The sequence below is a fragment of the Entelurus aequoreus genome, linkage group LG10, assembly GCF_033978785.1.
Source record: "Entelurus aequoreus isolate RoL-2023_Sb linkage group LG10, RoL_Eaeq_v1.1, whole genome shotgun sequence".
Classification (NCBI taxonomy): Eukaryota; Metazoa; Chordata; class Actinopteri; order Syngnathiformes; family Syngnathidae; genus Entelurus; species Entelurus aequoreus.
Window position 1 is genome coordinate 69,967,506 of NC_084740.1, and position 24,363 is coordinate 69,991,868.

At 42.2% G+C, this 24,363-nt stretch overlaps 1 protein-coding gene across 1 annotated transcript; it reads right to left on the bottom strand.

The window, feature by feature from the left end:
• Positions 1 to 601: 601 nt before the first annotated feature.
• tgfbr2l (transforming growth factor beta receptor-like) lies at positions 602 to 24,197 on the bottom strand. Its single transcript, XM_062061560.1, has 8 exons — positions 24,050 to 24,197; positions 10,152 to 10,299; positions 6,618 to 6,820; positions 5,902 to 6,548; positions 5,686 to 5,823; positions 5,477 to 5,618; positions 5,228 to 5,355; positions 602 to 2,664 (listed from the first exon to the last, which is right to left on the bottom strand). The coding sequence occupies exons 1-8, from the start codon at positions 24,096 to 24,098 to the stop codon at positions 2,452 to 2,454; spliced, it is 1,668 nt and encodes a 555-aa protein (XP_061917544.1). The 5' UTR covers positions 24,099 to 24,197; the 3' UTR covers positions 602 to 2,451.
• Between the last annotated feature and the right edge of the window lie 166 nt (positions 24,198 to 24,363).

Here is a 24,363-nt window from a genome sequence, read left to right on the forward strand (position 1 = left end):
AATCGTTGATATGGCTTTGTTAGTTGAAAGTAGAGATGTCCGATAATGGCTTTTTTGCCGATATCCGATATTCCGATATTGTCCAACTCTTAATTACTGATTCCGATATCAACCGATACCAATATATACAGTCGTGGAATTAACACATTATTATGCCTAATTTTGTTGTGATGTCCCCGCTCATACTTGCCAACCTTGAGACCTCCGATTTCGGGAGGTGGGGGTGGGGGGTGGGGGGGCGTGGTTGGGGGCGGGGGGCGTGGTTAAGAGGGGAGGAGTATATTTACAGCTAGAATTCACCAAGTCAAGTATTTCATATATATATATATATATATATATATATATATATATATATATATATATATATATATATATATATATATATATATATATATATATATATATATATATATATATATATCTACATCCTGAAAATATGCAAACAAAACTGTGTTTAGATAATTGATTCTTCAAACTTGCATAAATACAGTAAATCTTAAGGAATATAACATAACTTGGCTTCTGAGAGCTTCAAAATGTAATGAATAAAATGCGAAAGTTGTTGATAAACAAGCAATTATTTTAATAATTAAATACGGTCATTTTAAATTAATTATTATGATCATTTAAAATTAATTATTTCAAATATGTTTATTTTAATGTATAATTCTATGGCTGGATGTAATTAGGAGTCAGAAAAAATACAAATAAAAATACAATTAATTTTGATGTTTTTAGCAAAATATAGTAAAAATGTATATATATATATTTTTTTTAGTTAATAAATATTTATTTTTAGGTAAGATAAACATAATAATACAATTTATCTCTAGTCTGGATGATTTAGTTCTTGTCACCCTGTTGTCCTCCCGTCTCTTCCCCGAGGATGGCTCCATGAGCTGGGCAAACGCCTGGAGATGCCCTACGTCAACAACACGGTCGGCGGCCCGTCGGTGCGCAGCTCGTACATCGCCGCCCTCTACTTCACCCTCAGCAGCCTGACCAGCGTCGGCTTTGGCAACGTGTGCGCCAACACGGACGCCGAGAAGATCTTCTCCATCTGCACCGTGCTCATCGGCGGTATGCCGGACGCCTCGTATGGAATAACGTGACTGGACAGGCACGCTGTTTATATCGTGGGAAAGCGGACGCGAAAACAGGCTGTCCTCAATCGGGAGATTTTCGGGAGAATATTTGTCCCGGGAGGTTTTCGGGAGAGGCGCTGAATTTCGGGAGTCTCCCGGAAAATTCGGGAGGGTTGGCAAGTACGGCCCCGCTGGATGCATTAAACAATGTAACAAGGTTTTCCAAAATAAATCAACTCAAGTTATGGAAAAAAAATGCCAACATGGCACTGCCATATTTATTATTGAAGTCACAAAGTGCATTATTTTTTTTTAACATGCCTCAAAACAGCAGCTTGGAATTTGGGACATACTCTCCCTGAGAGAGCATGAGGAGGTTGAGGTGGGCAGGGTAGGGGGTGGCGGGGGGTGTATATTGTAGCGTCCCGGAAGAGTTAGTGCTGCAAGGGGTTCTGGGTATTTGTTCTGTTGTGTTTATGTTGTGTTACGGTGCGGATGTTCTCCCGAAATGTGTTTGTCATTCTTGTTTGGTGTGGGTTCACAGTGTGGCGCATATTTGTAACAGGGTTAAAGTTGTTTATACAGCCACCCTCAGTGTGACCTGTATGGCTGTTGACCAAATATGGCTTGCATTCACTTGTGTGTGTGTGAAAAGTCGTAGATATTATGTGATTGGGCCGGCATGCAAAGGCAGCGCCTTTAAGGTTTATTGGCGCTCTGTACTTCTCCCTACGTCCGTGTACCACTCCGTACAGCGGCATTTTAGTCCTAAATTTTACTTTTTGAAACCGATACCAATAATTTCCGATATTACATTTTAAAGCATTTATCGGCCGATAATATCGGACATCTCTAGTTGAAGGGGTTTGGAGTTAAGGTTACAATCGTCAATATGGCTATGTTGGTAGGGTTACAGTCCCAAGACATTCAAGTATTCTGGCTAGTGCAGACTCACATGCAAAGACAAAATACCATCAGAGAGAATGGTCATCTTAAAGCCACTTGATTGGTTGTCCTAGAACAGGAAGTGGTGAACATGTCTGCCCAGGCTGCTCAGTGCAATTAGTCACCAAAAATGTGGCCACAAGGGCAAGCAGCACTGTTTAACATTAGTCCCGCCCCTTTTCATACTTCATACAGGTAACTGACCAATGAGAAAGCCACGTCCTGTTGTTTTCAAGACATGTCCACGTGACCTTTTTTTTTTTAGGAAGAAGACTTTGGAATGTGTTGAGTCAGCTGCCTTGCTGAGGAAATGAGATCAGAAAATTCTTCTTTGACGTTGAAGTCGCGGCGTCACATGGCGACTTCTGCTTACGTGGTCACTTTGAAGATCAGCAGTGTACATGGAAAAGTCTTCATGCAATCACACGTTGTGCCCCTGAGGAGCAGCACTTTCAGCATGGCCGACATCCTCTGGCGTCTTTGCTCTACCGTCATCACCTTCTGATGTGCCCGTTTTCTCCACTTGGTCTTGCTGCAGGGCGGCAAAGCGCTCCAGCACGCAGGGCGCTGTCAGCCGGGCCTCGGGGTCGTGATCCCAGCACTCCCCCACGGTGGAGCAGAAGACGTTCATTCCCTGAAGTCATACACAACCCATCTAAAATGTAAAGGCCTACTGAAAGCCACTACTACCGACCACGCAGTCTGATAGTTTATATATGAATGATGACATCTTAACATTGCAACACATGCCAATACGGCCGGGTTAGATTAGTAAAGTGCAATTTTAAATTTCCCGCGAAAAATCCTGCTGAAAACGTCTCGGTATGATGACGTTTGCGCGTGACGTCACGGATGGTAGCGGACATTTTTGGACACCCTTGTGGCCAGCTATTAAGTCGTCTGTTTTCATCGCAAAATTCCACAGTATTCCGGACATCTGTGTTGGTGAAACTTTTGCAATTTGTTTAATGAACAATGGAGATAGCAAAGAAGAAAGCTGTAGGTGGGAAGCGGTGTATTAGCGGCCGGCTGCAGCAACACAAACACGTAGCCGGTGTTTCATTGTTTACATTCCCGAACGATGACAGTCAAGCTTTACCATTGGCCTGGGACAACAGAGACTCTTACCAGGAGGACTTTGAGTTGGATACGCGGTACCGTGAGTACGCAGCTGCGGCTTCCAAACATTGGATCGCTTGCCCGTACGTGCGTGCCGCTATGTGCATGTCACGTACGTAACTTTGGGGAAATATATGTGCTGTATGAACGGTACTTTGGGCTGTGGGATTGAGTGTGTTGTGCGGGTGTTTTATTTGTATTGGCGGGTTATATGGACGGGAGGCGGGAGGTGTTTGTTACGCGGGATTAATTTGTGGCATATTAAATATAAGTTGTGGCTAATAGAGTATATATATGTCTTGTGTTTATTTACTGTTTTAGTCAGCTGAATATCAGGTCCCACCCGCCTCTCCCAGCATCTTCCCTATCTGAATCGCTTCCACTGCCCTCTAGTCCTTCACTCTCACTTTCCTCATCCACAAATCTTTCATCCTCACTCAATTTAATGGGAAAATCGTCGCTTTCTCGGTCCGAATCGCTCTCACTGCTGGTGGCCATGATTGTAAACAATGTGCAGATGTGAGGAGCTCCACAACCTGTGACGTCACGCTACTTCCGGTACAGGCAAGGCTTTTTTTTATCAGCGACCAAAAGTTGCGAACTTTATCGTCGATGTTCTCTACTAAATCCTCTCAGCAAAAATATGGCGAAATGATCAAGTATGACACATAGAATGGATCTGCTATCCCCGTTTAAATAAGAAAATCTCATTTCAGTAGGCCTTTAAAGGCCTACTGAAACCCACTACTACCGACCACGCAGTCTGATAGTTTATATATCAATGATTAAATCTTAACATTATAACACATGCCAATACGGCCGGGTTAACTTATAAAGTGACATTTTAAATTTGCCGCTAAACTTCCGGTTCGAAACGCCTCTGAGGATGACGTATGCGCGTGACGTAGCCCGGGGAACACGGGTATGCCTTCCACATTGAAGCCAATACGAAAAAGCTCTGTTTTCATTTCATAATTCCACAGTATTCTGGACATCTGTGTTCGTGAATCTGTTGCAATCATGTTCATTGCATTATGGAGAAGGAAGCTGAGCAAGCAAAGAAGAAAGTTGTCGGTGCGAAATGGACGTATTTTTCGAACGTAGTCAGCAACAACAGTACACAGCCGGCGCTTCTTTGTTTACATTCCCGGAAGATGCAGTCAAGATGGAAGAACTCGGATAACAGAGACTCTAACCAGGAGGACTTTTGACTTCGATACACAGACGCCTGTAGAGAACTGGGACAACACAGACTCTTACCAGGATTACTTTGATTTGGATGACAAAGACGCAGACGTGCTACTGTGAGTATGCAGCTTTGGCTTCTAAACATTTGATCGCTTGACCGTATGTGCGCAACTTTTTTTTGCGTATGTACGTAACTTTTTTAAAATATATAAGCTTTATGAACCTTGGGTTAGGTGAACGGTCTTTTGGGCTGAGTGATTGTGTGTGTTGATCAGGTGTTTGAATTGTATTGGCGTGTTCTATGGAGCTAGGAGCTAGCAGAGGAGCTAGGAGCTAGCATAACAAACACGCAGGTGTTTTTATGCAGGATTAATTTGTGGCATATTAAATATAAGCCTGGTTGTGTTGTGGCTAATAGAGTATATATATGTCTTGTGTTTATTTACTGTTGTAGTCATTCCCAGCTGAATATCAGGTCACCCCCGGCTCTCACAGCATCTTCCCTATCTGAATAGCTTCAACTCCCCACTAGTCCTTCACTTGCACTTTACTCATCCACAAATCTTTCATCCTCGCTCAAATTAATGGGGAAATTGTCGCTTTCTCGGTCCGAATCTCTCTCACTTCATGCGGCCATCATTGTAAACAATAGGGAACTTTGCGTATATGTTCAACTGACTACGTCACGCTACTTCCGGTAGGGGCAAGCCTTTTTTTTTATCAGATACCCAAAGTTGCAATCTTTATCGTCGTTGTTCTATACTAAATCCTTTCAGCAAAAATATGGCAATATCGCGAAATGATCAAGTATGACACATAGAATAGATCTGCTATCCCCGTTTAAATAAGAAAATTCATTTCAGTAGGCGTTTAAGAGATAGATGACAGACCTGATGCTGCGTCCAGGCGGTCGGCATGTCGGGTCGTCGTCGGTCTCTCAGCACAAGATCTCGCATGCTGTCCACGCAAGGATGCTCGCACCCTTTGGAGCCAAACGCCGGCTCGTAGCTTCTCACCTCTACATACATGCACAAACACACACACACAGTTTAGTGGGTCTTGTTGCCATAGGGAACCAGCTCAGGAGTTGCCCCGGCATGGATTGTTCTGTTTGGCTATTGTTGTATTTTGCCTACTACCTCCGACGGCGCTGCAGCGGGAGGCCATTTCCCACAGGACCAAGGCCATGGAGTACACGTCCATCTGCTTGAAGGCCTCCACATCGTCCAAGTTGACTCTGGACTCCAGTACCTCAGGAGCCATGTAGCGGGCCGTGCCCACCTGGAATGTACCACATGGAAGGATCGGGTTCTCAGCGGCATTTTCCCGAGATACCGCTTGACTTTACCTGTCCGCTGTTGGCGTAGTCGTCTACCGTGAGGGAGAGGTCCAGTTTGAGTGCCAGGCCAAAATCGCACAGAACACATTCGCCGTTCTTCTTCAGCATGATGTTGCTACTCTTCACGTCCCGATGAGCCACCGGCAACTGCGAGGGGCGCGTTAGCTTAACTAAAATCTTAGTCTCACACTCACATAATATTTATTACATTGCTAGAGGCGTCACCTTGGGCACCCCGGTGGGTGTGGTGTCACTGTGAAGGTGAGCCAAGCCACGAGCAAGGCTGGTTGCCATGGTAACCAGCTCCTCCCAGTTGAGGACACTGGTCACGAGGAAGTCTTGCAGGTTTCCCAGGTGGTAATACGTCAAGACCAGCCAATATGTGGTCATAGCGTGACCTGCTGGACCTCGGGCTTCAGCCGCGCGGAATCCGACGACGTTGTCGTGTTCCAGCTCGGGGTCGGACAAGATGGCGCTCTCGTTTCTCCACGAGGCGTATTCCGCGGCGAGAAACACTTTAACTGCAACCGTGTCCTTTGGCGGCAATCGCGCCCTCCACACCTCAGCAAAGCGTCCTTTGCCCACCAGCACCTCCAGTTTGATGGGGAGCGGCCCGCCCGCGCCACTGTGAAGGGACGCCACCTTGGCCGTCGACTCCTCACTTTGAACGCTACTCTCCCGTCTGCCCCCGCAAGGACGGTCACCGTTGGTCTTGGCGGGCCACCGGAGTCCGACGGGACGGCCGTGTTTACCTCGGCGACGCGTGCGGTGGAAACAGAAGGCGGCCGTGGCGATGGCAGCCAGCAGGAGGGGCGGCAGGAGGCTGACGGCCACCACGGGGGCCACGTCCTTGCTGTGCAGCCTAGAGAAACCTGATGGTCAAAGAAAGAGTCACATGGGCGTGATCATGTCACGTGACCGCGCTGCCCGAATGCACTCACTGTCGGTGAAGATCAGCTTGTCGTTGCATTCATGTTCGCCGCGGCAACCGCACACCATGGCCACACCCACATCTGCTGGCTGCCGCACCATGTGACACTCTCTGGAGGTGACATTGCGCAGTAGCCCCGCCTCCACGCCCTCTAGCGGTAGCGCGGGGTCGTGACACATGGTGTGCACCGTTGTTGTGTCGTTCATCTTTCTCCTGGTAAAGACACAATTACATCATCACAATCTTCTCTGATGCTTTTCACCATAACTACGTTTCAGGAAGTGGGTGCGTGTCCAAGGTCGCAATCAGACCGAATTAAGTCCATCCTCAATGCAGTGTCAGTTCAGTTTCAATCCAGGGTCAGCTCACTTAGGTCACGTCAATCATGTTCCAATACTGTGTCAGTCAGCTTCATACCAGTTTCAATCCATTGTCTGTCAATTTAGGTCTTGTGTTAAAGGCCTACTGAAATGATTTTTTTTTATTCAAACGGGGATAGCAGATCCATTCTATGTGTCATACTTGATCATTTCGCGATATTGACATATTTTTGCTCAAAGGATTTAGTAGAGAACATCGACGATCAAGTTCGCAACTTTTGGTCGCTGATAAAAAAAAAAGCCTTGCCTGTATCGGAAGTAGCGTGACGTCGCAGGTTGAAAGGCTCCTCACATTTCCCCATTGTTTACACCAGCAGCGAGAGCGATTCGGACCGAGAAAGCGACGATTACCCCATTAATTTGAGCCAGGATGAAAGATTTGTGGATGAGGAACGTAAGAGTGAAGGACTAGAGTGCAGTGCAGGACGTATCTTTTTTCGCTCTGACCGTAACTTAGGTACAGGGGTTAATTGGATTCCACACTCTCTCCTTTTTCTATTGTGGATCACGGATTTGTATTTTAAACCACCTCGGATACTATATCCTCTTGAAAATGAGAGTCTAGAACGCGAAATGGACATTCACAGTGACTTTTATCTCCACGACAATACATCGGCGAAGCACTTTAGCTACGGAGCTAACGTGATAGCATCGTGCTTAAATGCAGATAGAAACAAAAGAAATAAGCCCCTGACTGGAAGGATAGACAGCAGATCAACAATACTATTATTACTTCTACTATCAGGAGACACCGAACCAAACACTGGACCTGTAACCACACGGTTAATGCTGTGCCGCCTGTCGAAGCCTAGCAATGCGGTTGCTAACGACGCCATTGAAGCTAACTTAGCTCCGGGACCTCGTCAGAGCTATGATAAAAACAAGAGCGCTCCACCTACGCCAGCCCTCATTTGCTCATCAACACCCGTGCTCACCTGCGTTCCAGCGATCGACGGCGCGACGAAGGACTTCACCCGATCATCGATGCGGTCGGCGGCTAGCGTCGGATAGCGCGTCTGCTATCCAACTCAAAGTCCTCCTGGTTGTGTTGCTGCAGCCGGCCGCTAATACACCGATCCCACCTACAACTTTCTTCTTTGCAGTCTCCATTGTTCATTAAACAAATTGCAAAAGATTCACCAACACAGATGTCCAGAATACTGTGGAATTTTGCGATGACAACAGAGCTGTTTGTATTGGATACAATGGTGTCCGAATACTTCCGCTTCAACCATTGAAGTCACGCGCATACGTCATCATACATAGACGTTTTCAACCGGAAGTTTCCCGGGAAATTTAAAATGTCACTTTATAAGTTAACCCGGCTTTATTGGCATGTGTTGCAATGTTAAGATTTCATCATTGATATATAAACTATCAGACTGCGTGGTCGGTAGTAGTGGCTTTCAGTAGGCCTTTAATACTGTCAAACCTGTTCCAATCCAGTGTCTGTGGTCCAATCCAGTCTGCTTCATGGCTGTTTCAATCCAGTGTTAGTTCATTCACATCTAGTTTAAATGCTGTGTCTCTCTTTTGTGTCTGTCTGCTTTAGTCTCATTTAAATCCAGAGTCCAGTGTCAGTCTTCCACGTACCAGTGTCCATCCTGTGTCAGTCTGTTTTAGTCATCTTCAACCGGTGACCGTCTACATAGGTCTTGTGTCAGTCCACTTAGGCCTAGTGTAAATGTTGTGCCAAACGTGTTCCAATCCAGTGTCAGTCTGGTTAATGGCAGTTTAAATCCAGTGTCAGTTCACTGAGGTCTAATGTAAATGTCATGTAAATCCAGTTCTAATACATTGTCAGTCTGTTTCATTCCAGTTTCAGTCAACTTGGGTCTTGGGGTAGGGGGTCAGCCAGTGTCACTCCCTGACAACTCCAAGAGTAGTGCTGGCCTGGTAGGCTGCCAGCTCGGGATTTTAGCCAAGTGGTCAGCATACGAACAACCAGGATTCGTGTTTCATTTGCGGGATGGGGTAAACATGGTACAGTGGTGCTGTGACCCGGACTGAGGTTTAGGGGGGTGAGTGTAACGCAGGGGTGTCAAACTCATTTTAGATCGGGGGCCACATGGAGAAAAATCTACTCCCAAGTGGGCCGGACTGGTAAAATCACGGCACGATAACTAAAAAATATAGACAACTTCAGAATGTTTTCTTTGTTTAAAAATAGAACAAGCACAAATGTGCAAATCATAATGTTAAGCTTTGTTTTTTTACACCTACGTGTTGCGGTTAATAATTTATCTGTCGTTATTTATATTTTCTGAATAAATTATGTGATAATGTTCATCAGTCAACTCATAGGTGTTAATTTTCAATCTATCCAGATAGAAAAAATATATCAAAATCAAATTACAGGATGTTATTTATGTAGTTTGATCATTTTCCTCGACCGATGTACTAACATCATGTGGTTTATTTTGTTCATATGTAGCATCAACTACAAATATACAAAGCATTGCTATTGCGACATCCAGTGGGCACATTTAGAACAGCGGTTTCTTTCATTCAAAAATGTCAGGTTAATTTTTATACTTAGCAAACTCATCCCGCGGGCCGGATAAAACCTGTTCGCGGGCCTGATCTGGCCCTCGGGCCGTATGTTTGACACCCCTGGTGTAACGGGAAGTGTACGTTAGTTAAACCTCACTCCGTGACTACTTCAAGAGTAGTGTTGGCTGGTAGGTTGCCAGCTCGGGCTTTTAGCCAAGTGGTCAGCATACGAACAACCAGGATTCGTGTTTCATTTGCGGGATGGGGTAAAAATGGTACAGTGGTGCTGTGACCCGGACTGAGGTTTAGGAGGGTGAGTGTAACGGGAAGTGTACGTTAGTTAAACCTCACTCCGTGACTACTTCAAGAGTAGTGTTGGCTGGTAGGTTGCCAGCTCGGGCTTTTAAACCAGTGGTCAGCGTGCTCGCCTCTCATACGAACTACCATGATTCACGTCCCCGTGCGGAAACCAAACCAGCTGAGTTACACCAATACCGTCAAACCTGTTGTGATCCGGTGTCAGCCTGCTTCAGTCCAGTGTCTGTTTCCCAATTCACTGGCAGTCTACATAAGTCTGGTGTCAGTCTGCTTAGCCCTTGTCGCGGGTCAACTCGGGTAGTGACGAGAACGAGTTGTACGTAGGAGCTTAGCATGTTAGCGTGTTAGCTCGCCATATGGAGACGCAGATCTCCTCCAGGGAGGTGCAGTAGGAGGACAAGGAGCAGTTGGAGAGGCAGACGTCGTCCTGGCACGCCGGACTGGACGCTTCGCACCACTTGCACACGTTGAAGTTGAGATGGCTCAGCGACACCACCGCCGCTGGCAGGAGAAGACAAGGGACGAGAGGAGGTAATGAAGTCGACATAATACTTGTCAGCTAACGTTCTCGCCACTTATTTTTACACTTGCAAGACACGAGCATGGTCAAAGCCAGCAATTGTACTCAATGTTGTGCGTCCATGGCGGTGCATTGTATCACTCTAATACTTTGTCCGACTTTAATGAGTGAGCTACACTACATCTTTGTACACACACACACACACACACACACACACACACACACATCTAGACTTTCTTGCCGGAGAGGACAGCGACTGTCACTGCAACAAAGTGTGTGTGTGTTTGTGGTGTCAGTGACACACACGCAAACACACAACAATGCAGTCACTTAAAAACTGATCACCAGGGTTCACGGCAGAGGCCATTGCTGTAAGACTGCAAGGGAAGTTCAGCTTCCCCTAAAGCAGGGGTCGGCAACCCGCGGCTCTGGAGCCGCATGCGGCTCTTTAGCGCCGCCCTAGTGGCTCTCTGGAGCTTTTTCAAAAATGTACGAAAAATGGAAAAAGATGAGGGGAAAAAATATATTTTTTGTTTTAATATGGTTTCTGTAGGAGGACAAACATGACACTAATTGTTATAACACACTGTTTATATTAAACATGCTTCACTGATTCGAGTATTTGGCGAGCGCCGTTTTGTCCTACTAATTTTGGCGGTCCATGAACTCACCTTAGTTTGTTTCCATGTATAACTTTCTCCGGCTTTCTAGGACGTGTTTTATGCCACTTCTTTTTCTGTCTCATTTTGTCCACCCAACTGTTAACGTGGTGCGTGAAGGCACAAAGGTGAGTTTTGTTGATGTTATTGACTTGTGTGGAGTGCTAATCAGACATATTTGGTTACTGCATTAATGCTAGCTAATCGATGCTAACATGCTATTTAGGCTAGCTATATGTACATATTGCATCATTATGCCTCATTTGTAGCTATATTTGAGGTCATTTAGTTTCCTTTAAGTCCTTTAAATGTATATCTCTTGACACATTATCTGTATGTAATATGGCTTTTAATTTTTTGCGGCTCCAGACAGATTTGTTTTTGTATTTTTGGTCCAATATGGCTCTTTCAACATTTTGGGTTGCCGACCCCTGCCCTAAAGTGTCCAAAAGTAAGTGATTAAATATGTAGTGTTGAGTGTACGTGTTATTGACTACGCGCTCTTTTGTTCAGAATCAGCTTCTTGTCACTGGGAACGACGCGGCTTACCTCTCTCTCATTCCCGCAGCTTCACGGGGCTTTAAACGGTGTAGACCAGGGGTGTCAAACTCAAATACAAGAGTGGGCCAAAATGTAAAACTGAACAAAGCCGCGGGCCAAGGTTGAACAAATTAACCTTTTAATAGGGACTCAAACAAGTTTTGCATTGAATATTGAACAAGCGAGGCTTGTATAACTTTATAGTGACATGCAAAATCGAGTTTCAAATAATAATAATAATAAAATATCAATGGCATATCAAATACAATTTAAATAAAAACTGAATGCCTCTTTTCTATTTGCAGCCTTCGGAGGTAAATATCAACATTAACTTTTTCCACAGGCTAATAAATTAGAAAATAAAATAACAATGAATAAACCAACCAATCAGGACTTTAAACTGCTCAGTTTGCAACACACTGATCTAATCTGATGTGCCCAAGCCAGATACCTGCCATCTTTTCTTGGATGCTAGTTCATTAATGTCGGGGCTCAGGCTTTGAGCTGAGGCAACCTTCATTATCCAACGAAGGTGTTCATCAGTCATTATATCTCGTAGTCCACAGTCTTGGGGGCGTGCCTTAAAGGCACTGCCTTTAACGTCCTCTACGAGCTGTCGTCACGTCCGCTTTTCATCCATTCTAACATCGTTCAGACCCAGTCACAAGATATGTGCGGCTTCTGTACGCACACACGAGTGAATGCAACGCATACTTCATCAACAGCCATACAGGCTACACTGAGGGTGCCAGTATAAAAAACTTTAACACTGTTAGAAATACCGTATTTTTCGGACTATATGTTGCAGTTTTTTTCATAGTTTGGCAGTGCGACTTATATATGTTTTTTTCCTTCTTTATTATGCATTTTCGGCTGGTGCGACTTATACTCCGGTGCGACTTATACTCCGAAAAATACGGTATACGCCACTCTGTGAATCCACACCAAACAAGAATGACAAACACATTTCGGGAGAACATCCGCACCGTAACACAACATAAACACAACAGAACAAATACCCAGAATCCTCTGCAGCACTAACTCTTCCGGGACGCTACAAAATACACCCCCGCTACCACAGAACCCCCCTCCCCACACACACACACACCTTGTAGCGTCCCGGAAGAGTTAGTGCTGCAGTGGGCTCTGTACCGAGGATGTCGTTGTGGCTTGTGCAGCCCTTTGAGACACTTGTGATTTAGGGCTATATAAATAAACATTGATTGATTGATTGATTGTTTGGTGTGGATTCACAGTGTGGCGTGTATTTTTTAACAGTGTTAAAGTTTTTTATTCGGCTACCCTCAGTGTAACCTGTATCGCTGTTGATGAAGTATGCGTTGCATTCAATTGTGTGCGTGCAGAAGCCGCACATGTTATGTGACTGCTGAGCCACTCCACCGTCTCAAAGCACTCACAGGCGGACACACTTCGCACTAAAGTTAAAGTTAAAGTACCAATGATTGTCACACACACACACTAGGTGTGGCGAAATTATTCTCTGCATTTGACCTATCACCCTTGATCACCCCCTGAGAGGTGAGGGGAGCAGTGAGCAGCAGCGGTGGCCGCGCCCGGGAATCATTTTTGGTGATTTAACCCCCAATTCCAACCCTTGATGCTGAGTGCCAAGCAGGGAGGTAATGGCTCCCATTTTTATAGTCTTTGGTATGACTCGGCCGGGGTTTGAACTCACAACCTACCGATCTCAGGGCGGAAACTCTAACACAGACCTGGCAAATTAAGGACACATGCGACCCGTTTAGCTTTTCAATCTAGCCCGCCGGACATTCCCAAATATTTTTTTTAGATCTTTAAGATGGAAAGTGTAGCTGCCATTATGATGTGCACTCATCTTTTCTAATGACCGTAAGTCTTCAACTATACTAAGTAGGGATGTCCGATAATGGCTTTTTGCCGATATCCAATATGCCGATATTGTCCAACTCTTTAATTACCGATACCGATATCAACCGATACCGATATCAACCGATATATACAGTCGTGGAATTAACACATTATTATGCCTAATTTGGACAACCAGGTATGGTGAAGATAAGGTACTTTTTAAAAAAGATGAATCAAATAAAATAAGATAAATAAATTTAAAACATTTTCTTTAATAAAAAAGAAAGTAAAACAATATAAAAACAGTTACATAGAAACTAGTAATTAATGAAAATTTGTAAAATTAACTGTTAAAGGTTAGTACTATTAGTGGACCAGCAGCACGCACAATCATGTGTGCTTACGGACTGTATCCCTTGCAGACTGTATTGATATATATTGATATATAATGTAGGAACCAGAATATTAATAACAGAAAGAAACAACCCTTTTGTGTGAATGAGTGTAAATGGGGGAGGGAGGTTTTTTGGGTTGGTGCACTAATTGTAAGTGTATCTTGTGTTTTTTATGTGGATTTAATAAAAAAAAGAAAAGAAAAAAAACAGAAAAAAAACCGATACTGATAATAAAAAAACCGATACCGATAATTTCCGATATTACATTTTAACGCATTTATCGGCCGATAATATTGGCAGACCGATATTATCGGACATCTCTAATACTAAGTATTTCAATGGTTGGAATCTGCGCTTATGGATGATTTACCAGTTACTATGGTCACCTAATTACTTACTATGGTCACCTAATTAGTTACTATGGTCATCTAATTACTTACTATGGTCACCTAATTAGTTACTATGGTCATCTAATTACTTACTATGGTCACCTAATTAGTTACTATGGTCATCTACGTCACAGCAGCTCAGATGAAGCACCAAGCAGTGTGGGCGGGAAGCGTTTCCACAGACGCGGAAGGATATTTTCACAACAAAGTTCTAAAGCTTAGTGATATACACTACCGTTCAAAAGTTTGGGGTCACATTGAAATGTCCTTATTTTTGAAGGAAAAGCACTGTACTTTTCAATGAAGATAACTTTAAACTAGTCTTAACCTTAAAGAAATACACTCTATACATTGCTAATGTGGTAAATGACTATTCTAGCTGCAAATGTCTGGTTTTTGGTGCAATATCTACATAGGTGTATAGAGGCCCATTTCCAGCAACTATCACTCCAGTGTTCTAATGGTACAATGTGTTTGCTCATTGGCTCAGAAGGCTAATTGATGATTAGAAAACCCTTGTGCAATCATGTTCACACATCTGAAAACAGTTTAGCTCGTTACAGAAGCTACAAAACTGACCTTCCTTTGAGCAGATTGAGTTTCTGGAGCATCACATTTGTGGGGTCAATTAAACGCTCAAAATGGCCAGAAAAAGAGAACTTTCATCTGAAACTCGACAGTCTATTCTTGTTCTTAGAAATGAAGGCTATTACACTAAATTGTTTGGGTGACCCCAAACTTTTGAACGGTAGTGTATAGAATAGAATAGAATAGAATAGACAGTACTTTATTGATCCCTGGGGGAAATTCAGCAAAAATCAAGATATATCAGATTGTAGGTGGGTTTATTTTGTTCATATTTCACTGTTTTGTTGCGTTTCACTTGATTGTAAAATATGTCGATCGAAAGGGGGTGTGGCGTTCATATTTTGTCAATATTCAGTGTTTTATCGTTCATAGAAAAATGTAAAATTCCATTATGTTTTTTAAGGCGGGATGTCATAACGTTTTTAGCATTCAATCAAGACATTATTGTGAGGTTTTGTAGTAGTGATCCTAAAAATAGATATACCGGCCCCCAGACACATTTTTTTCTCTAAATGTGGCCCCCCGAGTCAAAATAATTGCCCAGGCCTGCTCTAAACACTAGGCCAGGGGTCGGCAACCCGCGGCTCTAGTCTTTAGCGCCGCCCTAGTGGCTCTCTGAAGCTTTTTCAAAATAGTATGAAAAATGGAAAAAGATGAGGGGAAAAAAGTATATTTTTTGTTTTAATATGGTTTCTGAATGAGTACAAACATGACACAAACCTCCGTAATTGTTATAAAGCACACTGTTTGTATTAAACATGTTTCACTGATTCGAGTATTTGGCGAGCGCCGTTTTGTCCTACTAATTTTGGCGGTCCTTGAACTCACCCTAGTTTGTTTACATGTGTAACTTTCTCCGACTTTCTAGGACGTGTTTTATGCCACTTCTTTTTCTGTCTCGTTTTGTCCACCAAACTTTTAACGTTGTGCGTGAGTGCACAAGGGTGAGTTTTGTTGGTGTTATTGACTTGTGTGGAGTGCTAATCAGACATATTTGGTCACTGCGTGACTGCAAGCTAATCGATGCTAACATGCTATTTAGGCTAGCTATATGTACATATTGCATCATTATGCCTCATTTGTAGCTATATTTGAGCTCATTTAGTTTCCTTTAAGTCATCTCAATTCAATCTATATCTCATGACACACTATCTGTATGTAATTTGGCTTTTAATTTGTTGCGGCTCCAGACAGATTTGTTTTTGTATTTTTGGTCCAATATGGCTCACTTTCTTAAAAAGGAACGGAGGGTAGAATTTACGTATAAATAAACCGACACATTTTATGATGTAGGCCGAAATTGAGCTTCCCCTCTTTGAGAGACCAGCATCCGCCACTGGTTCACGGTTATACCATCACTTCCTGTTTGTGTCGAGCAAATAAAGATACAATGATGCCATAGCGCAGTGGTTCTTAACCTTGTTGGAGGTACCGAACCCCACCAGTTTCATATACACATTCAAACCCTTCTTTAGTGAAAAATAAAATGTTTTTTTTTTCCAAATTCAAGACAAAGTTATATGTTTTTGGTAACACTTTAGTATGGGGAACATATTATAAGTAACAAAGACTTAGTTTAGAGTTATTTGGTTAGGGTTAAGGTTAGAGCAGGGGTAGGGAACCTATGGCTCTTTTTCCACTGAGGGCCGCACACTGAAAAATCAAAGCAAGCGGGGGCCATTTTGATATTTTTTATTTTGAAAACCAATACAATATATGTATAAAAAAGATACATTTAGGCCTCCACTCAGGCTTGATCCCCAAAAGGTTTTGGTCAAAAAAAATATTACAAATGTGTCATTATTTAGTATTATTATTATTATTGTTCAAGGTTTAAATCTCTAGATCAACATTAGGTCAATCGTCAATATAACGCTTTTAAATATTTAAGTTGTATGCCATTTTTGTCAAGGAAAACCGTGTTTTTTAATGGAAAAAAACACAAAATATGCAATATTTTCCCCCTATAAAATGTTTAAGTGGAATATTTGAGATTATATAATAATTGGAGTCTTAAAAAGGTCAATAACTCATAACAACATTGATTTTAATTCATTATTTTTTGGAGCAATGACACTTAAAAAAAAAAAAAGTCCCACTAAAACTATTGGGCATCCAAAACGGTACTGCTCAGTAAAGTTTAACAAAATAAATCCAACATTTGTTTTAACTTTTACCACAATAGTCTCAAGATCAACTTCAGATCTATCCGTCAATTATAAGTTTTATTGTTGTTTATGGTTTTTTTTTTGTTCGTTTTAGGCCCTTCTTTAAAAAACTTTGTTTTTTAAATGGCAACCAAAAAATATGCAACATTTTCCCCCCAAAATATCTCAAAGTGGAATATTTAATGTGAAGTAAATGGAGCCTTGAATAGGTCAATAATTCATAATGACATTGATTTTGATTCCTTATTATTTTTTGAAGAAAAAAACAGCCTGCATGGCAGCTTTGTGTTATTAGAGTAAATAATGCAACATTTTCTTCTTACATTTCACCTGTTTGCTCTTTTATACCACTTTTTATGGTTTTTTTCATCGTATTTTTAGAATGTGCCGTGGGGCCGTTGAAAAATTATCTGCGGGCCGCAAATGGCCCCCGGGCCGCACTTTGGACACCCCCGCTCTAGAGCCAGATGCGGCTCTTTTGATGACTGCACCTGGCTCTCAGATAAATCTTAGCTGACATTGCTTGACATGATAAGTAATGAATAATTCCGCTGATAATCAGTGTTAAAAATAACGTTCAAAATATAAAACATTGTCACGCATTTTAATCCATCCATCCGTTTTCTACCGCACCTGTTCAAGAAGTCGCATTAATGGTAAGAAGTATTTTATTTTTTATTGGTTAGCTTCAGAATAACAATGTTATTAAAAAGAATAAGAGACTTATTATACTCTAAAAATGTTGGTCTTACTTAAAGGCCTACTGAAATTATTTTTTTTTATTTAAACGGGGATAGCAGATCCATTCTATGTGTCATACTTGATCATTTCGCGATATTGCCATATTTTTGCTGAAAGGATTTAGTATAGAACATCGACGATAAAGTTCGCAACTTTTGGTCGCTGATAAAAAAAAGCCTTGCCTATACCGGAAGTAGCGTGACGTCACAGAAGGTAGGATTCCTCACAATTCCCCGTCGTTTACAATGGAGCGAGAGAGATTCGGACCGAGAAAGCGACGATTACCCCATTAATTTGAGCGAGGATGAAAGATTCGTGGATGAGGAACGTTACAGTGATGGACTAGAATGCAGTGAAAGACATATCTTTTTTCACTCTGACCGTAACTTAGGTACAAGCTGGCTCATTGGATTCCACACTCTCTCCTTTTTCTATTGTGGATCACGGATTTGTATTTTAAACCCCCTCGGATACTATATCCTCTTGAAAATGAGAGTCGAGAACGCGAAATGGACATTCACAGTGACTTTTATCTCCACGACAATACATCAGCGAAGCTTTTTAGCTACTGAGCTAACGTGATAGCATCTGGCTCCAATGCAGATAGAAACAAAATAAATAAATCCCTGACTGGAAGGATAGACAGAAGATCAACAATACTATTAAACCATGGACATGTAAATACACGGTTAATAATTCTCAGCCTGGCACAGCTTAACAATGCTGTTGCTAACGACGCTGAAGCTAACTTAGCAACCGGACCTCACAGAGCTATGCTAAAAACATTAGCGCTCCACCTACGCCAGCCAGCCCTCATCTGCTCATCAACACCCGTGCTCACCTGCGTTCCAGCGATCGACGGCGCGACGAAGGACATCACCCGATCACAGATGCGTTGGCGGCTAGCATCGGCTAGCGCGTCTGCTATCCAAGTAAGTCCTCCTTGTTGTGTTGCTGCAGCCAGCCGCTAATACACCGATCCCACCTACAACTTTCTTCTTTGCAATCTCCATTGTTCATTAAACAAATTGCAAAAGATTTACCAACACAGATGTCCAGAATACTGTGGAATTGTTCGATGAAAACAGAGCAGTTTGTATGGTGACACATTTGGCCTTTAAAAATGCACGCATTTAGTTGTAATTAGTGTTAAAAAATATAATATGGCTCTCACGGAAATACATTTTAAAATATTTGGCTTTAATTGCTCTCCCAGCCAATAAGGTTCCCGACCCCTGGGTTAGAGGGTTAGGGCCAGGGTTAGAGGATTAGGGTTATAATAAGACCATGTCGAATAAGGCATTAATAAGCAGTGTTGGGACTAACGCGTTACTAAATAACGCGTTACTGTAACGCCGTTAGTTTCGGCGGTAACTAGTAATCTAACGCGTTATTTTTTCATATACAGTAACTCAGTTACCGTTACTACATGATGCGTTACTGCGTTATTTTACGTTATTTTTAAGTAGTATCGGCTAGAAACTGAAGATCTGAGTGTGTTTTATTGGAGCGCTCCGGTGGAAAAGAAGCGTGCTTTCTGTGGGTGGGGGAAAGCACGCCTCCCCGCAGGGGAGACGTTCCTCCAGAGCCGTACTTCGGGTCTAACAACCTTCACTTTACCCGGAAGAGGGTCTTTACAGCTGAGGGTGAATGACGAGCCCGGCGGTTTGTTGCAACTTTGTGACTTTATTGCACGCAGCCATCCACCAAGCTAGAGCACCTACACGCACTCACTGTCGCCGCTCCCTCACCTCTCTCGCCCACTCACTCACTGACGTCACTCACCTCTCATGCTGTCATATCTTAAAGGGCCACACACACACACACACACACACACACACACACACACACATACGCTACTCTCATAACAACTAACAAGACATCATGGCGAAGCCAGAAGTCGAGTTTTTTAACATGGAGACATTCTCAATACTTTTCTTTTGTCGAGCACAAAGAAAATAACATTTTAGTTAAATGTAAGTTGTGTCTTGGATCAAAGATCCTATCTACTTAGAGTTCAAGTTAAAGTGCCATTATGTTGCAGCTATTTAAAATAGTTTTGTCCATTTTTTCTGGCCTGAAATAAATTGGCCCTTTGAAACATATCTTTGTCTTTGTGTGTTGTATGTAGACCACATTGTTTGTGTGTTGTATGTAGACCACATTGTTTGTGTGTTGTATGTAGACCACATTGTTTGTGTGTTGTCTGTAGACCACATTGTTTGTGTGTTGTATGTAGACCACATTGTTTGTGTGTTGTATGTAGACCACATTGTTTGTGTGTTGAATGTAGACCACATTGTTTGTGTGTTGTATGTAGACCACATTGTTTGTGTGTTGTATGTAGACCACATTGTTTGTGTGTTGTCTGTAGACCACATTGTTTGTGTGTTGTATGTAGACCACATTGTTTGTGTGTTGTCTGTAGACCACATTGTTTGTGTGTTGTATGTAGACCACATTGTTTGTGTGTTGTATGTAGACCACATTGTTTGTGTGTTGTATGTAGACCACATTGTTTGTGTGTTGTATGTAGACCACATTGTTTGTGTGTTGTATGTAGACCACATTGTTTGTGTGTTGTATGTGGACCACATTGTTTGTGTGTTGTATGTAGACCACATTGTTTGTGTGTTGTCTGTAGACCACATTGTTTGTGTGTTGTATGTAGACCACATTGTTTGTGTGTTGTATGTAGACCACATTGTTTGTGTGTTGTCTGTAGACCACATTGTTTGTGTGTTGTATGTAGACCACATTGTTTGTGTGTTGTATGTAGACCACATTGTTTGTGTGTTGTCTGTAGACCACATTGTTTGTGTGTTGTATGTAGACCACATTGTTTGTGTGTTGTCTGTAGACCACATTGTTTGTGTGTTGTATGTGGACCACATTGTTTGTGTGTTGTATGTAGACCACATTGTTTGTGTGTTGTATGTAGACCACATTGTGTGTTGTATGTAGACCACATTGTTTGTGTGTTGTCTGTAGACCACATTGTTTGTGTGTTGTATGTAGACCACATTGTTTGTGTGTTGTATGTAGACCACATTGTTTGTGTGTTGTATGTAGACTACATTGTTTGTGTGTTGTATGTAGACCACATTGTTTGTGTGTTGTATGTAGACCACATTGTTTGTGTGTTGTATGTAGACTACATTGTTTGTGTGTTGTATGTAGACCACATTGTTTGTGTGTTGTATGTAGACCACATTGTTTGTGTGTTGTATGTAGACCACATTGTTTGTGTGTTGTCTGTAGACCACATTGTTTGTGTGTTGTATGTAGACCACATTGTTTGTGTGTTGTCTGTAGACCACATTGTTTGTGTGTTGTATGTAGACCACATTGTTTGTGTGTTGTATGTAGACCACATTGTTTGTGTGTTGTATGTAGACCACATTGTTTGTGTGTTGTATGTAGACCACATTGTTTGTGTGTTGTATGTGGACCACATTGTTTGTGTGTTGTATGTAGACCACATTGTTTGTGTGTTGTCTGTAGACCACATTGTTTGTGTGTTGTATGTAGACCACATTGTTTGTGTGTTGTATGTAGACCACATTGTTTGTGTGTTGTCTGTAGACCACATTGTTTGTGTGTTGTATGTAGACCACATTGTTTGTGTGTTGTATGTAGACCACATTGTTTGTGTGTTGTCTGTAGACCACATTGTTTGTGTGTTGTATGTAGACCACATTGTTTGTGTGTTGTCTGTAGACCACATTGTTTGTGTGTTGTATGTGGACCACATTGTTTGTGTGTTGTATGTAGACCACATTGTTTGTGTGTTGTATGTAGACCACATTGTGTGTTGTATGTAGACCACATTGTTTGTGTGTTGTCTGTAGACCACATTGTTTGTGTGTTGTATGTAGACCACATTGTTTGTGTGTTGTATGTAGACTACATTGTTTGTGTGTTGTATGTAGACCACATTGTTTGTGTGTTGTATGTAGACCACATTGTTTGTGTGTTGTATGTAGACTACATTGTTTGTGTGTTGTATGTAGACCACATTGTTTGTGTGTTGTATGTAGACCACATTGTTTGTGTGTTGTATGTAGACCACATTGTTTGTGTGTTGTATGTAGACCACATTGTTTGTGTGTTGTATGTAGACTACATTGTTTGTGTGTTGTATGTAGACTACATTGTTTGTGTGTTGTATGTAGACCACATTGTTTGTGTGTTGTATGTAGACCACATTGTTTGTGTGTTGTATGTAGACTACATTGTTTGTGTGTTGTATGTAGACTACATTGTTTGTGTGTTGTATGTAGACCACATTGTTTGTGTGTTGTATGTAGACCACATTGTTTGTGTGTTGTATGTAGACCACATTGTTTGTGTGTTGTATGTAGACCACATTGTTTGTGTGTTGTATGTAGACCACATTGTTTGTGTGTTGTATGTAGACCACATTGTTTGTGTGTTGTCTGTAGACCACATTGTTTGTGTGTTGTATGTAGACCACATTGTTTGTGTGTTGTATGTAGACCACATTGTTTGTGTGTTGTATGTAGACCACATTGTTTGTGTGTTGTCTGTAGACCACATTGTTTGTGTGTTGTATGTAGACCACATTGTTTGTGTGTTGTATGTAGACCACATTGTTTGTGTGTTGTATGTAGACCACATTGTTTGTGTGTTGTCTGTAGACCACATTGTTTGTGTGTTGTCTGTAGACCACATTGTTTGTGTGTTGTATGTAGACCACATTGTTTGTGTGTTGTATGTAGACCACATTGTTTGTGTGTTGTATGTAGACCACATTGTTTGTGTGTTGTATGTAGACCACATTGTTTGTGTGTTGTATGTAGACCACATTGTTTGTGTGTTGTATGTAGACCACATTGTTTGTGTGTTGTCTGTAGACCACATTGTTTGTGTGTTGTATGTAGACCACATTGTTTGTGTGTTGTCTGTAGACCACATTGTTTGTGTGTTGTATGTAGACCACATTGTTTGTGTGTTGTATGTAGACCACATTGTTTGTGTGTTGTATGTAGACCACATTGTTTGTGTGTTGTATGTAGACCACATTGTTTGTGTGTTGTATGTAGACCACATTGTTTGTGTGTTGTATGTAGACCACATTGTTTGTGTGTTGTCTGTAGACCACATTGTTTGTGTGTTGTATGTAGACCACATTGTTTGTGTGTTGTATGTAGACCACATTGTTTGTGTGTTGTATGTAGACCACATTGTTTGTGTGTTGTCTGTAGACCACATTGTTTGTGTGTTGTATGTAGACCACATTGTTTGTGTGTTGTCTGTAGACCACATTGTTTGTGTGTTGTATGTAGACCACATTGCTTTCTGAGTTCAGTGATGCAAATGCATGTCAAGTTGATCAACACATTGTATTATTCTCCAGTGCAATAACAGTACTGAAATGAAGGCTAAAAGGGCATTAATGGGAGCCTTAAAAAAAAAAGGGGGGGGGGGGGGGAGTAACTAAATAGTTACTTTTCACAGTAACGCATTACTTTTTGGTGTAAGTAACTGAGTTAGTAACTGAGTTACTTTTGAAATAAAGTAACTAGTAATTGCAACTAGTTACTGGTTTTCAGTAACTAACCCAACACTGTTAATAAGTACTTAATAATGACTAGTTAAGAGCCAATATGTTACTAATTTGCATGTTAATAAGCAACTAATTAATGGTGAATATGTTCCCCATACTAAAGTGTTACCATGTTTTTTTTTACTGGTGCACAAAATGAAGCGTGCATGAACATCACCTTGTTCAAACAACAAAACCAACAAATTACACACCTGCCAATCAGTCTGACTTCTGCTGTATCCGTAATACGCCGATAGGGAGAAGTTTTTATTTACACGATGAGTCGGGTGTGTCTCGACCTCCACCGAACCCCTGAGGCCGACTCACAGAACCCCTAGGGTTGCATGGAACCCAGGTTAAGAACCACTGCCATAGCGCTATAGGGCGACATATTTACATTTTTTAAAAATCAAAATAAGAATACTTTTATTTAGATTTTGGACAGAAAGATGAAAAACATGAGCTACTTGAACACGACTATTATGATGATGAAGTAGTTTTTTCCCCCCCTTTTACATTGTGGTTAATTGTGTTATTTAGCCAGTTTGTGTTGTTGGTAATGAAACGTTAATATTTGCTATACAAATATGATCAACATTCACTTGAAGTAAGCAAAGAACACGTCGTCACAAACTTTTTGGACTTTTTCAAACTTTTCCACCCCCTCCCTGCCTCCCCCTCTCCCACACACACACACACACACACGCACACACACACACACACACACACACACACACACACACACACACACACACACACACAACACACACACACACACACGCACACACACACACACACACACACACGCACACGCACACAGAGTAAGTTACTCACCAACGCTCAGGAGGACCACGGCGTTCTGCATATTCCAGAACCGAGCCATCGTCCTCGGGCACGCTGGGGCCGTCGCTCGGTACGAGTCCGGTACCGGGGTCCGTTTGCAGGGGGGAAAGTCATGGACGCGGACCGAGCGCTCCAGATGTTTTTCATCCAGATGCGGGGTAGCAAGCCCCGCCCACCTCCGTTTCTGCTACTGCGCCCGTGACGTCATCGTGGGCGAGCGAGCAAAACTCACTCAGCACGTCGTCGACGCGGGTCACTTTATTAGGTACACCTTTCCAATGTCACGCGTATAGTTTACGATTTGG

Bases quoted from the DNA above. Each gene is read 5' to 3' on its own strand.
- tgfbr2l (XM_062061560.1), bottom strand. From the start codon at position 24,098: ATGGCTCGGTTCTGGAATATGCAGAACGCCGTGGTCCTCCTGAGCGTT. The intron at 6,821-10,151 runs GCGAGCTAACAC...TGTCTTTACCAG, and splicing joins GAGATCTGCGTCTCCATATG to GAGAAAGATGAACGACACAA. The intron at 5,356-5,476 runs GTAGTAGGCAAA...GCATGTATGTAG, and splicing joins CCGCTGCAGCGCCGTCGGAG to AGGTGAGAAGCTACGAGCCG.